Source organism: Argentina silus, assembly GCF_951799395.1.
Source record: "Argentina silus genome assembly, chromosome: 4".
NCBI lineage: Eukaryota > Metazoa > Chordata > Actinopteri > Argentiniformes > Argentinidae > Argentina > Argentina silus.
In genome coordinates, this window is record NC_139658.1 from 14,227,914 (window position 1) to 14,245,951 (window position 18,038).

Consider the following 18,038-nt stretch of genomic DNA (forward strand, 5'->3'; position numbering starts at 1 on the left):
AGTTCGACATTCAAATGGTAGGGTCAGAATTTTGACGTAAACAACATGAAAGCATGGATCCATCCTGCCTTGTATCAACGGTTCAGGCTGCTGGTGGTGGTGTAATGGTGTGGAGGATATTTTCTTGGCACACTTTGGGCCCCTTAGTACCAATTGAGCATTGTTTAAACGCCACAGCCTACCTGAGTATTGTTGCTGACCATGTCCATCCCTTTATAACCACAGTGTACCCATCTTCTGATGGCTACTTCCAGCAGGATAACGCGCCATGTCACAAAGCTCAAATCATCTCAAACTGGTTTCTTGAACATGACAATGAGTTCACTGTACTCCAATGGCCTCCACAGTCACCAGATATAAATAGAACACCTTTGGGATGTGGTGGAACGGGAGATTCGCATCATGGATGTGCAGCCGACAAATCTACAGCAACTGCGTGATGCTATCATGTCAATATGGACCAAAATCTCTGAGGAATGTTTCCAGCACCTTGTTGAATCTATGCCACAAAGAATTAAGGCAGTTCTGAAGGCTAAAGTAGGTCCAACCCGGTACTAGCAAGGTGTACCTAATAAAGTAGCCGGTGAGTGTATGTCACAACACTCAACTAGCATTTTACTGGTTGCAGGATGATTGTCTTTGAAGTATAATGCAGATGAGTGATGGTGATGACAGCTAACTATGGTAAAAATGACACCGCAAACCCATGAAAAAGTTTATTGAAACATACAAATAAGTGAATGTCGAAAGTGGCCAAGCTACGGTAAGCTATTTGTATTGAGGGTCAATGGGGAAACTTGACTTCCGTACCCCAGTAGAAGGGCGTGGCTTCAGATTTCCGGGATTTCAAAGCTTCCGGCTTGAGTCCCATTCAACCATCTTCTAACCTTCCCATCTTTCCAACAGGAAGTGAGTGCCCCCTTATCGATTGAAGCGGAAGCGCGTCACGGAAACGATGTGTCACTTTCATTATATTCCGAAGACCAATTTAAACGTGTTTACTTCCCTGGAGCATTACATTGCAGTTCCGCGTGTATACATGGTGCCATGAGCGCTGATAATTCTTATGTAGCCGTGTCGGTTCCTTTACGAAACCTTCTAAATTCGGTCCAAAGTATTCGAGACCGAGTGAAAGGTATGTGCGAACATGCTCCTGTTAAACGAGACACTGGTCGTTTACAGGGCTAGAAAGGTATCTGTATAGCTCTGAAGTGAACACATGTAGCTGCGTAGACTGGCTTGGTTAGCCGTCAGGGTAATGTTTTGATGCCGATAACACGGCGTGTCGTCTGAGTACACATTGATAAGGTACTACCTCGACGTAGGGATGGGACTAATCCCTTGAATGAAAACATAATCTTCCATGTCTTAAACTTAATGTTTACCAGATGTGTAACGCTAAGTGTGTTTGTCATAATGACTTTTTGAGCAGAATACCCCAAAATAATGTAATAAATTAGCTGTGAATTTGAAAGATTATTATTATTATTATTATCGTAACATAATGCGTTTCATAACTTGAACGTTCATTTCCATTCCAGCAATTAGACTGATCCCGTCATGGTTTGGGGTTGACTATCTACCCAAGGCAGTCAGCTGAATTAGCACTCTATGGCTTATCAATACACATATTGCTCAGTTTGATATGGTTTTATTTGTTTATTATTGCCAACAGATGGGGAGTCCAACGAATCAAATGGGGTATTCAACCTGTCAAACTTCTGGGATATGCTGAGTTGAGTATTGGTATTGGTCTTCTCACTACTGATGAGTGATTTTATGTCATCCTATGTCTATACACAGCATTATTCTTTCCAAAAAAAAGGAGAAAATGCTTTCTACATACAGTACACATTTTAAGAAGCTAATCTGCAGTTGTGTGGTACTACCATAGACCAGCTACCTAATTGCAGATCAATGCAACACAAAGCTGTTGTATGTGACTTAAGCTCCTTCATTGATAGGAGGACACAGCCATCATGGTATAATTCCCAACTTCCCACTCTCTCTCCAGCTCAGGCAGTGAAAGCAGCCTCCCAGGAAGCCACTAAACTTAGCCTCGCCTTCTCCAAGCCTCCCCTGCCCTTACACAAGGTCAAACTGAGCAGTAGCGCTTTATTTTACAACCGGTTTAAGTATTTACCTATTAATTAATAATGGTAATGATAATAAATGACAGTTGTTCATAGCTCAAAGTGCTTTACAATAGAAATGAAAAGGACTAATATAAATAGTTCACTTTATTTGTGGCTTCAAATGTTTGTTTCCTCTTCTCTCTTATTAGGATGGTGAGATACTCGCAGAATCGATTGAAAAAAGCGTCCTGGCTCTGTCCACTGTGTATTACTGGTTGCCCAAAAGCCAAGGTAAGCCATCAAGACAATTCAGTAATTGTTACACATATACAGGGTATAAAATCTGAAAAACATACTAGAAATGATCCCCGATCACGCTAATGTGTAGGCTACAGTACCTTGAATTTCCGTCACAGATGTAATTTTTTTGCTGCAGAATCCTGGATGCCCTAATATTTATCTTGTTTGCAGCTCAATCCAATCAAGTGCTTCCAGTTCAAGAATTTACCATAATATGTCATTACAGCGATAATAGACATCCTTGAATTGTCATTTAAATTGACCTCCTTACAGTGGGGGAAATAATTATTTGATCCCCTGCTGATTTTGTTAGTTTGCCCGATTACAAAGAAATGAGCGGTCTATAATTTTTATGGTACTTTTATTTTAACAAATAGAGACAGAATATCAACAAAGAAGTCCAGAAAAAACTATATATACTATATTATATAAAGTTATAAATTCATTTGCATTTGATCGAAGGAAATAAGTATTTGATCCCCAAGCAAAACATGACTTAGTACTTGGTGGAGAAACCCTTGCTGGCAACCACAGAAGTCAGACGTTTCTTATAGTTGGTCACCAGGTTTGCACACATCTCAGGAGGGATTTTGGTCCATTCCTCTTTACAGATCCTCTCCAAATCCTGAAGGTTTCAAGGCTTTTGCTTGGCAACTCGAAGCTTCAGCTCCCTCCACAAATTTTCTATAGGATTAAGGTCTGGAGACTAGCTAGGCCACTCCATGACCTTAGTGTGCTTCTTCTTGAGCCACTCCTTTGTTGCCTTGGCTGTATGTTTTGGGTCATTGTCATGCTGGAAGACCCATCCACGACCCATCCTCAGTGCTCTGGCTGAGGGAAGGAGGTTCTCATCCAAGATCTTATGGTACATGGCCCCGTCCATTGGCCCCTCAATGCAGTGAAGTCGTCCTGTACCCTTAGCAGAGAAACAACCCCAAAGCATAATGTTTCCACCTCCGTGTTTGACGGTGGGGATGGTGTTCTTGGGATTGTAGCATTCAGCATTTCTCTCCCTCCAAACACGAAGAGTCGAATTTATGCCAAAGAGTTCAATTTTGGTCTCATCTGACCACATCACCTTCTCCCAAGCCTTCTCTGAATCATTTAGGTGTTCATTGGCAAACTTCAGATGGGCCTGTACATGTGCCTTCTTGAGCAGGGGGACCTTGCGGGCACTGCAGGATTTCAATCCGTTACGGTGTAGTGTGTTACCAATGGTTTTCTTGGTGACTGTGGTCCCAGCTGCCTTGAGATCATTACCAAGCTCCTCCCGTGTAGTTCTGGACTGATCCCTCACCCTTCTCATGATCATCCTTACCCCACGAGGCGAGATCTTGCATGGAGCTCCAGGCCGAGGGCGATTGATGGTTATTTTGTATTTCTTCCATTTTCTAATAATTGCACCAACAGTTGTCTCCTTCTCACCAAGCTTCTTGCTGATGGTCCAGCCTTGTGCAGGTCTACAACTCTTACCCTGATGTCCTTTGAATGTTCTTTGGTCTTGCCCATGGTGGTGGAGAGGTTGGAATGGAAGAGATTGATTCTAATGACAGGTGTCTTTTATACCCATAACAAGCAGAGATTAGGAGTACTTTCTTAAAGTGACAGGAGTAATCTGTGTGCCTCATGGGCATATAACCGGTCTGTATGAGCCAGAATTCTTGCTGGTTTGTAGGGGATCAAATACTTATTTCCTTCGATCGAATGCAAATCAATTTATAACTTTATATAATGTGTTTTTTCTGGACTTCTTTGTTGATATTCTGTCTCTATTTGTTAAACTAAAAGTACCATAAAAATTATAGACCGCTCATTTCTTTGTAATCGGGCAAACTAACAAAATCAGCAGGGGATCAAATAATTATTTCCCCCACTGTAATTGATGAAATGGAACAGACACCGAGCCTGTATGAATGTAATGCAATGAGCCAGTTGTGCTGCCTTTCTCCTTGCTGTTCCCTTCCCTCACCTGTAGGCGTTACGTTGCGGAGGCTTGTAAGAGATGCCACAGCTGACGTGTTGGAGGGCATTGTACAGCTGGTGGATGTCATCCTCCGTTCCCCCCTACAGAGGTAACTCACCCTCACAGCTTCCACAGAACAGGTTTCCATTTATCCTAGTTAGGACTGGGTTTCACACCTTTCATTCAAGAGATTTCACACCTGAAACATTGCAGTATGAATAATACCCCCTTTTTTTACAAATTGTCCATAATCACCAATATTTAGAATGCAGACCATTGAAATGTCGTAAGAAGGGTGTTTTTTTTTTCAGCTGTCAAATTCTGTTTTTGACAAAAAATAATCTCACCGGTACTCTTAGAACCACCTTGTGGGCCTTTAACAGGCTGTGTGATCAGGGTGGTTAATGAGACATGATTAGGGACAGGGGCATTCACAAAAGACAAGAGCATATACAATGTTAAATGTTTGTGGACATCAAGATGGCACCTCATATGGGTGCGTTGGTGCGCACTTCTTTGTTTGTTTTTAGTCTTTAATTCCGTTAATTGTGTGTTAATATTTTGATATTTTGTACATTTCTTGTCAGTATTTGCTATTTGTTTGTTGTCCATGCACCAACCTCACCAAGTCAATTTCCTGTATGTGCAAATATATACTGGGCCAAATAAATGAATTCGGACTCGGATTCTGAATCATTGGATTAGAAATGTTATGTTGTTTATTTTACCACCACATGGCATTATTTGGACCACATTTCCCAAGTCTCATCAATACAGTTTGTTTCAGGATGATATAATGTTAATGAGAACTGGCTATACCTCATTAGTGTTTTCTTTCTAGTTTATCCCAGGAGCAGCTCTCATTAACAGGCGGAGTCTGGTCTGCATGTGATCACTTTGCACACCTACCAAGAGGTGAGTACAGTAAAGGACCATTTCCATAATCCCTTAATTAAGCCCTTAATCCCCTGAAGTACTGAGTACTACTGTCTATGCCAGTTTTTGTGATGTAAAATCCTGCTGTATACTTAAGAGTGACATTTTACTCTTCTTTTTGCTGTTTGCACAGAGATCTGCACTTTTAATAGTGCAGATCGGTGCAAAGTTGATATTTTACCCTTGCAATGAAAATCAATGCAAGCTCACATGAAAACTGAGTAATGTTTGGGTTGTCTAGGTGTGTCTGCAGTGTTATGCAAGTTTTCTGTATTAAACCTGACACTGTATGATCTCTATGGTTGTCTATATGATGGTTTGGTGTCTCTATATACAGATAACAAGGCTGCAGTGCTGGGGATACTGGCCTCCTATATCGGGGTGGTGAAGGATGCCATCGAGGAAATGGAACAGGTGCTCCCTTAACATAATCATTAGCCCCGCTGTGGTAAAGCCATGCCTGCCAGTGGGTGCCAAGACCAGTTGCTTTGTCATGGTCATCTCTGGGCTTCAACAGTGCTTACTCCAGCCTTTTTGGTGCTTTAAAACTCCTTGACCCCCCTGGTCCTCATTGAGGCAAAGAAGTGCAGTTTAGACAATGGCAGGATTTCCTCAAAGGCACCAAACGCAGGATTGCGCCCTCTTTTGACTGCAATGGGAATTGCAATAACAATTCAGAAGCGTCACCCCTCTCTCCCACCCCATGTTCATGACAAACTACTTCTAACGGAAACAATGAATCTATCAATCATTTTCACATTTTTATCCAGCGAATGTCTTAGTTACATGACCTTAAAACTAGCGAATGAGTTAAAGTGGTTGACAGTGAAGCCATTATTTAGTTTGGAAGTGTGAACATGAAATGGAAAATGAACACAAATGAGCATTCCCCACACAAAATTCAGACAAGGCTGTAATATCAAACAGGACGTTTACTAGGAAAAATCATGAGAATATTTGTTACAAACTTATTTGCACACAAAGGCTTCTGTTGCTTAGGTCGGCTTCCAGCACTGAGAAATGCTTGCGGCTTCTAGGTGGGAGGTAGCCAATGAGCCACACATACAGTGCCTTTGGAAAGTATTCAGACCCCTTCACTTTTTCCACATTTTGTTGTGTTATAGACTCAATTTAAAATGGATTAAATTAAAAGAATTTGCCGAAAACAGATTTTTAGAAATGTCAGTAAATTTATTCAAATTGAAATACAGAAATACCTCATGTACATAAGTATTCAGACCCTTTGCTATGACACTCTTAAAATGAGCTAAAATGCAAAAATGTCATCAACAAATCACTCTAAGTTGAATTGAGTCCATCTTAATGTAGTTCATGTAATTTTGGAATTAATATCTTTGATTTTATAGTGTCTCTGACTTGCATAGGAATCAATTACACATGGTGGGTGACCAGCATAATCCAAGTAGCAAGCTGTAGACAATCAGATTTATTTATTGCAAATATTATTGTCACAAAGTGCTTAAGAGACCTGGACCGTAGGATACTCTGTGTTGCCAGTCTATTTTTTTCGCCTCTTTAAAACCTGAATGTAAACAAACTGGAGATCATTCTATGGCACAATCGGTAACAACGACAATAAAAATAGTTCAAGATTAAAAGCAAGTTTAAAAATCTGGGTTTTGAGGGATCATTTGAAGGAGGAGAAAGTGCTGGGTTATTTGATGTGTTTTAGGAGTGTTCCAAAGATACTAAATGACATGGCACTGCTAATGCCACCTGCAATAACTGTTATAACTGTTCTCTTAACATTACAATGCACAACGCTCAATGCTCCTTGTCACCTTGCATCCTTTGATCTTCTCCATGTCTCCTTAGGTCCTCATGTTCCCTTAAGTGTCCATATCTTCCCTCATGTTCCCCTTGCTCTGTCCAGGCCCAGATGGAGGGCCAGGACCCTTTCAGTGACGTTCTGGATGATGAGGACCTGGACTCCCGGGGGAACCAGGACACGTACTGGTCCGAGTCGGACCGCCAGCTCATCGCCCCCTGTCAGGGACTGATGAAGACCTCCGCCGCCTGTCTGAGGAAGATGTCGGCCGCCATCAAGGCCAACGGCAACGTGACCACCTCAGAGAACGTGGCACAGCTGGATGACCTGGCTGACATCGCTAAGGAGATCAGCCCCAGGTAAGGACTCCTAACGCCCCTCTATCCCTTTCCCCATTTACTCTTATGAAGGTATACAATGATTCAATAGGTATAAGAAAAGTTCATTTTTTTTATACCACTCCTGACACAAGGTCATATTGAGGAGAGACCCTTTTTCTTATTCTCATAACTCGAGTTGCACTTTACTAGAAGTGAGGAGCATAAGCAATCCCCAAAAGCTGTGTTGGGTGAACTGACTGGAAGGGAACCAAATGTGTCTTATGATGTTGAGTTCTCTCTCTCTCTCTCTCTCTCCCCCCCCCCCCCCCCCCAGTGTTGATGACCTGGCACTCAGCCTCTACCCACCCATGGACTACTCAGGAGTGGACAACAACGTAAGTGGGTTTGATGACAATGTGGTCATGTGTCATTACATAATGGTGTCTCAGTAAAGGAGAGAGGTGTGAAGCTTCATTGGAGAGGGGTAGTTCCAGTGGCAGGAATTGTGCCAAAATGTTTCACTTCTAACTGATGATAATAAGCAAGTGATGGCTTATTCATTCAAATTACAAAAGTAGGCAACTTGAGATATTGTACATTTATACAAAACGTATCACAGTTGTTTTGGCTTGGTTAGCATTTCACCTCTAGGATTTGTTTTCAATGAAGCAAATGGAACATGCTTGCGTTTGTTGCGGTCCAGGCCTTATTAAGCCAATGAATGATGCATACTCTCTCTTTCCAGGCATATAATCTGGCCTCTGTATTAAAGAAAGTTCTGCAGATAATCAGGTGTGTATAGTAGATGGGGTTATCAATCCTGACCAATATGGCCGACCTACAGTTTATGTTTTTTCTGGCGCCTACATGTCTGTTTTTATAATTCAGTGATGACTACGTCTGATGAGGCCTAATCAAACTGGTGGTGATATAAGTAGCTGCTAGTGCTAACATACACCGTAGCAGCCAAAATCTCAATGACACATTCATTAATTGTTTGTAAATAATTAATTTACATATTTTGCCAGCAAGTGTCCCAAATATACTAAAACCATTGAAAGTAGTTTTAGATTTCTCCTCTGGCATGCAGAGATACCTTGAGGTTGCATCGCCCACCCCCTACTGTTTTTTTTTTAAATTGTCATTTAACTGGTGAGAATTGATTTTACAATAACTGAATAAGTGGCCTTTATGCAATTCAGGGGATTTACTCTATAGGCGGTTAAAAAATATTATACATGCTATAATACCTATGGATTCTCTATGCAGGAAAAATCCTGACAAGATGTAGTACTTATACTTGCTCATTTAAAGGAGGGCTTTTTAACATCTTGTACTATATGTTGTTATATACTCCTGTCACTCTAGAACTTACTCCCTCTTCTTTTCCCTTTCTCATTAGGGCGAGTCACGTGTGTTCAGAAGCAGACCTTAACTGGGTGCTGTTTCTAACGGGGGCTGTGGATCACAACCTAGAAAAGATCAAAGCTCTGATTCAAGGCTCCAGCTAGAGGAATGTGTTTATATATGCATGAGTGTGAATACAAGACTATACGTGTGCAAGTGTGTGTGAGTGGGGTCTGTGTACCTTTGTTTCTGTATGCCTGTTCTTGTTAAAGACAAGGTATCAGAAAAAGGACCCAGCCAAATATTTCTATAGTTGCCACTGCATAATATTTTATTTTAGTGTGTTTTCTGTGGAAAATATTCATTCTTAATTGACAATTGTGCTAAATATGCTCCCAGCTCATAAAAGCCATGAAGGTTCTCCGGAAACACCCAAATGCATAATCGGCTCATTTCAAAGAGACATGTGGCAGGCATTGCTTTACATGGCAAGCTAGCTTGAATGGTATTGAAGTGGCACCCCCCTTAGTAGTATGGAAAAGGTCTGTAACAACATTGATTATACAATTGAAATGTGGTATTGACACAATGAATGAATGAAACATGAAATGAAAATAAACATCAATTGTTCAAATTGTAAGAAAATAAGACGGTAAGTAAGGAATCTTTTAATTGTATATCAGACAGCAGAGCAAGTCCATACTCTGGGTACAGCTGTGTGGTCTGAGCCAAGGACTGAGTTATCACCCAGTCGGAAGCAGTATACAAAGCATTAACATGTCATACCAACCTGTATGTTAATTGATTTGAGTTGTGCAAAGACGATTGATGCGAGGTAAAGCCAATGGCTATGGGTTGGGAGTTTTTCCAGATATTTGTATTGGGCAAACAAAGGCCAACTTTGACGTGTTGGCCCACCAACAATCTGGATACAGATTGCTTGTTAATACCAGATGTAAGCAGGGGTTTAAGTTACATAGAGTAAGCATGACTTTTTTTTCCCTCTGATAACCAGAGTAGTCATTTCTTTCATTAGATTATTCAAAGAAACATCTTCAAGATCTTGGGCTTGAAGACCTGCATCTTACTGGTGTCAATAGTCTTGACCATTTCCTGGGATGCAAGAATCTGCTGGTGGGCCTCGTCAAACAGCTCCTTTCCAATCTCTGCCTGGACCCTGTCTCTCCAGGCACTCAGCTTGGGTCTCCCCTCGAACACGTCCAAGCCAGCACCAACAGGCTATGGGGGTACCAGAAAGCAGACACCATAGGCCAAGGGCGATATACAAGAAGTGTCTCAGAGTGGGAAAATTATAAGACAAAAGTGAAAATGTACTCCTGCTTTTAAAGAGGAATTCCTGTGGTGCTTGCAGCTTGAAAACGGAAATGTGGATGTTGTTTACAGAGAAAGCAAATGAGGGTGAGATTTACAGATTTACTTGCTTGTGAAAGAGAGCTGAAAGGCAAACAACTTACCAATCCAGTTTTGAATTTTAAAAGAAGTATCATATTATCTTTTTTATTTTCAGTGTGGCCATTGTCCATAGGACATACAACCACAGAACACTTTATTAGGAACACCTGTACACCTTCTCATGGTGGAGGTGGTGTAATGGTGTGGGGAATGTTTTCTTGCCACACTTTGGGCCCGTTAATACCAATCAATCATCGCTTGAATGCCACAGCCTATTTGAGTATTGTTGCTGACCATGTGCATCCCTTCATGGCCACAATTTACCCATCTTCTAATGGCTACTTCCAGTATGAGAATGCACCATGTCACAAAGCAAAAGTCATCTCAAACTGGTTTCATGAAAATGACAATGAGTTCAGTGTTCTTCAGTGGCCTTGCCAGTCACCGGAACACCATTGGGATGTGGTAGAACGGGAGATTCACAGCTTGAAAGTGCACCTGAAAAATCTGCAGGAATTGCGTGATGCAATCATGTCATCATGGACCAGAATCTCAAAGGAATGTTTCCAACATCTTGTGGAATCAAACACGAAGAATTGCGGCTGTTTTGAGAGCAAAGGGAGGCCCTATCCAGTATTAGTATAGTGTTCCTAATAAAGTGTTTGGTGAGTGTATATTATATATATATATAATACTTTCATTGGCTCTCACCTGCATGATCTCAACAATGGCTACCAGGTCAGCCAATGAGATCTGATCTCCAGCAATAAAGGGCTTCTCCGCAATAAACTTCTCTTCAATGATTTTGAGAGAGCCATCCAGGTCTTCCAGGGCTGCATCCAGCTTGTCCTTAGGGACCTCTATACCCATGATCTTTGGAATCAAGAGCTTTTACAGAATGGTGAAAGTCAGTAGTGTGCTAGATTCAGGCAAAGCATTATTGATCAACACAGAGCAGATGTACAAAACAACTCCATATCAAATGCTTGCAATAATTCAGAAGAAGCATTATATCTCAAAAAATATAACTCCCACGCACATACAGTGCCTTCCGTAAGTATTGGAAAGCTCTATACTCCCAACAGTTTGAAATCAAACAATTACTATGAGGTTAAAGTAGAGGTTCAATGTAGCTTTAAATAGCTTTAATTCAATGTTTTCTTTTTTTCAGATTAGTTTCACCATTTAGAAATTACAACCCTTTTTATACATAGTCCCCCTATTCCAGGAAATCAGTAGTATTGGGAAATTGGCTTGATGTGTTTGTTGTTTCTGGTTAGTCAGGTGTGTTCTGTCACATCATTTGTGCAAGCATTAGACAGCTGTCAATGTCTAGTAATGATTCTAGGCTTTATGTTTTCCTTTGGAGTTTGCTATTGGTGTCTGTGAACAAAGACAAGAGTTGTCACTGCAAGTCAAGGAAGCCATTATTGAGCTGAGAAATCAGAAAGAAAAACATATGCAAAACCTTAGACTAGCCAACAATAACAGTTTGGAACGTCATCCAAAAGAAGAAAAACACTGGTGAGCTCAGCAATTGCAAACAGCCTGGTAGGCCAAGGAAGACTTCTACAGTCGATGACTGAAAAATGCTCACCATAATTAAAAAAAGAAAGAAAAAAAAGAAAAACATTGTTCCACAGATCAGGAACTATCCCCGGGACATAGGCATGAATATGTCAGAGACTACCATCCAACCAGCAAAAGACTTCACCAACAGAACTACAGAGGCTATACTGCAAGGTGTAAACCACTAGTTTACTATAACAGAAACCAGATGGCCAGATTACAGTTTGTTAAAAGGTACCTAAAAGAGCCTGCAGATTTCTGGAAAAAGGAGCTGCCCAAAATCCCCAGCATACCACCTCATCTGTGAAATATGGTGGAGGGGGTGTTATGGCTTAGGCATGTATGGGTGCCACTGGAACTGGCTCACTTGTCTTCATTGATGTACTGTAACTGCTGATGGCAGCACCAGAATGTCTTTTGAAGTGTACAGAAACATCTTGTCTGCTCGAGTATAAGCAAATACCTCCAAATTCATTGGATGCCGGCAGCAGAATGAATTATGAAGTGTACAGAAACATCTTGTCTGCTGAAGTACGAGCAAATGCGCTTCATCATACAGCAAAACAACGACCCCAAACATACTGCCATAGCAACTAGGGAGTTTTTCAGGGCCAAAAAGTGTCAAGTGTCTAGAGTGGCCAAGTCAATCTCCAGATTTAAACCCAATTGAACATGCATTTAATTTGCGGCAAGGAGCCCTGAAATAGGGGGAGTATGTTTAAAAAATGGTGTACTTTCTTAATGGTGAAACCAATCTGAAAGAAAAAAAAACATTGAATTAAAGCTGAGTCTCTACTTTGACCCCATAGTTATTGTTTGATTATACTCCAAACTGTTGGAGTATAGAGCTAAAAGAAGACAAAATCCTTCCTCTTTCCAATAATTGTGAAAGGCACTGTATGTGATGTTAAGTGTACCAGATGTGAACTATCTAATGGACCTATTCACTTTCCCCCTGTCAGTAAGCAAGTTGAGCTTTGCATTGTTAACACAAGTTTGAATCTAGTTTATACTGTTTATTGATGGAACTGGGTTGCAGAGGCATATTGTATCCTGTTAGGAGTTTTCCTTCTATTTTTACAATACAATCGACTTCTGATTACTTTGGATGAGTGTACACAGTTTAAGTGCAATATAGCTTTTCAGTCCCAATTCAAATGTAGTATTTCTAATCACTCTGTATATCTGAATGCCTCAGTTTATATCTGAATGCCTCAAGTTCGAATTGACTGTACCTCTGTGATTTCATTTGACCATTGTTTTTATATAATGCTAATATACAAGTATTAGAATATTACACTCTGGATTGTATTTTAGCACTTACCCTGAGCCAGAACAGCTTGGAGCCATGCATACGTATGGCCATGTGTTGCCAGGACAAGTACTCGTTTACACGAGCACGCTTTTGCAGGTCTGCTGGATACCAGTAGTCTGGGGTCTTGAACTTCTCTGCCATGTACATCATGATGGCAGTGCTGCAGAGGTAATACAGAGTTCATTTTGCACATCATTTTTTAAAATCTTTGCCTCATCACAGTAGGTCAGTTTTAAATGTATTATCTTTCCCACCTCAATGTGCTAAAAGCCAGGGGTAGAAAATAAAGAGATTAAGGCATTTAGCGATGTAGTGTTGTATAGATACATTACTGCTGTTTATCAGAGATTCACTGGCTACTTTCTAGGCACGTAAAGCTATTGTGATGATTTTGACTTTGGAAATTGAATGTATACATTTCTGTATGGTGAGAATAAAATGTATCCCCACTGATTAGAGATCAGGAAGAGTTATATCAAAAGGTAGAAGTGGGTAAATTGCACAATACTGCTACAGAACAATGCAAATATGCACAACAAGAAGTCTTACAAGGTTGTATTGTCTCATTAAGATAATATTCTTCGCAGACAGTTAATGATTCCCACCTTTCAGCCAAGCAGAAGTCTCCATCTCTGATTGCAGGCGCTTTCCTCATCATATTGACCTTTCCAAACTCTTCCCCATACTGCTCACCTGAAATATAGTGTATCCAACACAGAGATAGCCTATGTGATAACAGTGCATAAACTTAGCCTCCAGTACTTTGAAGTCAAGACGGTGAGGAAAGTGGGACATTATCATTGTGAAAACCAATCATGGGTTATTCCATGTCAAATCAACAAGAAGATTGACACACGAACCCCGCCTTTAGAAGATTTAATCAGCCAGCATGGAATATCAGTTCTCTATGGCTGACAAGTAATATGAAGCTGCAGCTTGGAGTTTTGTTTCTTCATCTTATATGTATTTCTGGTTAATCTGGAGGTTGCCCTGTCCAAAGGTATTAGTCATTGAAGTTGTGATTCTAATGTCCCATTATAGAGTGCGATAGCACTAGAGTATGTCCACTAGATGGCAATGTCCATGCTATCAGGTGAATAAAATATGAAATAGTTTTACTGTTCTGTGTTAATTCACAACTGTATCTTCAAATGATAATTATTTATGAATGTAGAATGAAGAAATACAGTAACAGCAGTTAATTTATGTCACTTTTCAACATCTGAAAGAAAAGCAACTAAGTTTCGCCTATCTTCCGAGACCCATCTCTTCAGGCTACATTTTGACTGTCCCTCCTAAAATACCTGTTATGATGACTGATGTATAGATGATTCACTTACTTTAGACAAATGTAAGTCGCTTTGGATAAAAGTGTCTGCTAAATGGCAAACATTTAAAATGTAGAGTGGACATACTGGGCCTGCAAACCATGAATCCTAACCCTAACAGCAAATGCAAAAGTCAAATGGAACCATGACTTGAAGGTTTTCAAACAAAGTGTTGGTTATATAGTGCATGCAAATAGAACAATATAACCTTGTACCAGAGAGCTCAGATATGTTTCAACAGGTAAAAAGTGAACCAAACCAAATCTAAACCCATCAGACCTGCTGGCCCTCAAGGAAGTTTCAAATTTCCTATGGCACAGGACAAACATGATGTGGGCCTAATAAAAAATGCAGAACCAGTAGTGATTATTCCCAAATCAGACTACAGACCATGTCAGAAACAGTATCCACTTAGGAAAGACGCAATTGATGCGAGTCTCCAACAATCTACAATAAATGTTTAAAAGACAGCTTGTCAACACTCACTCTATCGCCAGGAAGTGCACTCCTGCAATATGTTGATGACCTAATGATTTGTAGTCCAACACAGGAACAATGCGAGGCTGACACTGTTAAACTATTAAAACACTTAGCAGCGGAAGGTCATGAGGCTAGCATATCAAAATTACAGTTTGTCAAAGAAAAGGTTGTTTTCCTAGGGCATGTGATCACAGCAGAGGGCAAATCCCTCTCCCCTAAAAGAGTTCAAGCAATCCAAGACATTCCGAAACCACAAACTAAGAAACAGGTTATGTAGTTCTTAGGTATGTGCTCTTATTGCAGAGCATTCATTCCCCACTATTCTGTTATGGAGGCACCACTCAATGCTATGATCCACGGTAAAGGCCTAACAGCTAGCAGCAGAATTGTTTGGACTTCTGAAGCTGAGCAATCATTTAACGACTTGAAACTGACCTTACAGACGACTCCCACACTGGGACTACCTAATTCTGACAGACCATTCACACAGACTGTGGACGAAAGGAGAGGTTGTATGACATCTGTGCTCCTACAGGAACATGGTGGGAGACTTAGGCCAGTGGCTTATTTCTCAGCCAAACTTGACCCCGTGGCAGCTGGACTCCCTGCATGCTTAAGGGCAGTGGCAGCTGCAGAAAAAGCTGTGATGGCTTCAAGGGACATTGTAGGATATTCTAAACTTACCCTTTTTGTCCCACATGCTGTGTTCTATGATCACAAAACATCCCATCTCTCGGCAGCACGTTGGCTGAGATACACGAGATACATGCCTAACATTTCAGTAAAAAGGTGTACTGTTCATAACCCTGCTACTCTTCTCCCAACAGAAGACGACGGCGAACCACATAACTGTGTTGCTTCCATTTCACAGATCTGTTCCCCAAGGACGGACCTTAGGGAAACGCCCATCCCTAACGCCAATCTAGACCTGTTTGTGGACTGATCTGCATCACGTGACCCAGACACAGGCATCAATAGAGTTGGGTATGCTGTGGTAACATCACATGACACATTAAAATCTGACTCCTTACCATCAAACCTCTCAGCGCAAGCTGCAGAACTACTTTGAGATCCTTAAAGGATCTAAGGGGGGATTGTAATGGCAAAACATTTATTTGTACTATTTTGCTTAAGTCATATATGAAATGCATTGACCTTATTGTGACCCAATGTACTTTGTTATTTTCCATTATGTGACTGAGGAAGAACCGAAACCGACTGTTCCTTCTTTCATATCAGAGATGTTATGTGACCTTGGAACACTCGTAACTGCAGGCTGAGGTTTGAGATAGTGGCTCACAACGCCTACGCTTCTTTCCCAGCTTCTCTATCATCAAGCAGGTGCAACATATGTTTACCCCTAGACCTATGACGTATGAGCATTGGAGTAAAGGAGGGTCCTCTCCTCAGCCACAGCATCAGTATCTGAATCCACACTGTTGGTGAAGGAATGCTGATCCAGCTGACCAACGTTGTATAATACTTTCTATATGCATTAAAACTCTCAACTGAGACCAAACATCGTTTATTGTTGTTCACTGAAAGATTTCCATCACACTACGCTACACGGGACCTAGAAGCAACCTAGAAGCAATAGCTTTGCTGCCAATACAATCTATTCTCTGTCCATTTTCAAAAGTTATCATTGGCCACCCAATAAGACAACAAACCTTTGTCCCATTCTGGCCAGCAAACTCACTTAGAAAGTTCTGGTCACGCCCCTCATGTCATTGATCATGATAAACAACCACTCTCAATGAGTAGTCCTCAATGCTGTTTCCTTACAATCTTTACATTCCTATGGATTTTCTTTCAGATTTTGTATTGAAGAGTGCCATAAATAAACTGTTCTTTACTTTAACGACTGTTCTAACTTCAACTACTGTGAATTAACACTGAGAACAATATAAAAATGTTATACTTTATTCACCTTATAGCATGGCCAGCGCCATCTAGTGGACATACTCTGGTACATTCGACACACAACTTCAATGAGTAACCTTTGGACAGGTCAATTTTCAGATTAACCAGAAACATATAAAATAGTATAAAACATCACTCGAAACCGCAACTTAATATTACTTGTCAGCCATAGAGAACTGGTATTCCATATGGGCCGATAACATCTTCTAAAAGAGGGGTTTGGAGAGTTCATGGGTAACTTTTCAGCATTGTTTCGGATTCCTCATGTCTTAATCAAGATCAAGTACGATCTGGTCCAGATAGGATTTGGGGTTTGAATTCTATTGAATATTATATGAATCCCACAAAATGAAAATGGCCAATTTGGGTAAAATCAATTATCTTATTCTCAGGCATGAAAGGCTTGACATTTCACATGATGTAGGAATATTTCTCATCTGTTTCTACCTATAGAATCAATTTCCCATTTGTTGATTTGACATGGAATGACCCTCTTTGGAAAATGGAATGCTAACAAATAATGACATTTAAGAGGCACAAGGGGTCTGAAATTGTCAAATAAATGCAATGAACTAATTGTTTGTTACGCTTTTGTCTGAACATGACTCTCAAATAACGTTCTACCAGATAAAATGCTTCATAAGAGGTTCAACATGAGAATGACTAATCACTTTAAAATGATTTAACTTGTTCTTAAAAGCCTATAATTATGCACGACTTGCATAACAAGACCATATTTAAAATCACATTTCATAACTGAATTTTTTTTTTCTAACTTGACATTTGTAGTTACGAAAAAAATAACCTTTTGCCTGCTAGGTGCGGCAGTGTAATTGAGCTGAACTATACCTTCCAACAGCGAAACCTTTTTGAAGTCAAAATGAATGTTGTTCCTCTTGGCAAAGATGTAGACTGAGCGGCAGGGCTGTGAGAAAAGGTCCAGATACATTTCTAAAGCCATTTTCTTTTGTATTCGAGGTTTCGAGTCTTGCAAGAGTCTTCGTCTTGCACTTCCACCCACAGAGGCAACAATAGCAGGATCTGTAATAGGTTGTGGCGTCACATTGACCGACTCCTCTGCTCTGTTTGACTGTCAACTTCTCTTTTGCTATTTTTAAGGCAGAAGTGGACTAATCATGATCATGACAAATGTATTACTCAATTATGGGTTAAATGCTACTGATGCATCACTTCGAGGTGTTTGTCACAAGTTTCCCATTAAACTATCTGGAAGTTCCCCTTATACAATCTTCCGTTTACATGTGGAGGAAGGATATTCT

At 40.5% G+C, this 18,038-nt stretch overlaps 2 protein-coding genes across 2 annotated transcripts; one reads left to right on the plus strand and one right to left on the minus strand.

The window, feature by feature from the left end:
- Positions 1-986: 986 nt before the first annotated feature.
- On the plus strand, positions 987-9,644 carry ccndbp1 (cyclin D-type binding-protein 1). Its single transcript, XM_083668267.1, has 11 exons — positions 987-1,135; positions 1,676-1,735; positions 2,015-2,094; positions 2,285-2,366; positions 4,351-4,447; positions 5,180-5,253; positions 5,612-5,688; positions 7,169-7,422; positions 7,718-7,778; positions 8,129-8,175; positions 8,786-9,644. The coding sequence occupies exons 1-11, from the start codon at positions 1,048-1,050 to the stop codon at positions 8,892-8,894; spliced, it is 1,029 nt and encodes a 342-aa protein (XP_083524393.1). The 5' UTR covers positions 987-1,047; the 3' UTR covers positions 8,895-9,644.
- LOC310803481 (glutathione S-transferase theta-3-like) lies at positions 9,383-18,008 on the minus strand. The gene is made up of 5 exons (XM_083668268.1): positions 17,608-18,008; positions 13,633-13,720; positions 13,037-13,187; positions 10,855-11,031; positions 9,383-9,969 (listed from the first exon to the last, which is right to left on the minus strand). Exons 1-5 carry the CDS (start codon positions 17,717-17,719, stop codon positions 9,772-9,774), a joined length of 726 nt encoding a protein of 241 aa, XP_083524394.1. The 5' UTR covers positions 17,720-18,008; the 3' UTR covers positions 9,383-9,771.
- Between the last annotated feature and the right edge of the window lie 30 nt (positions 18,009-18,038).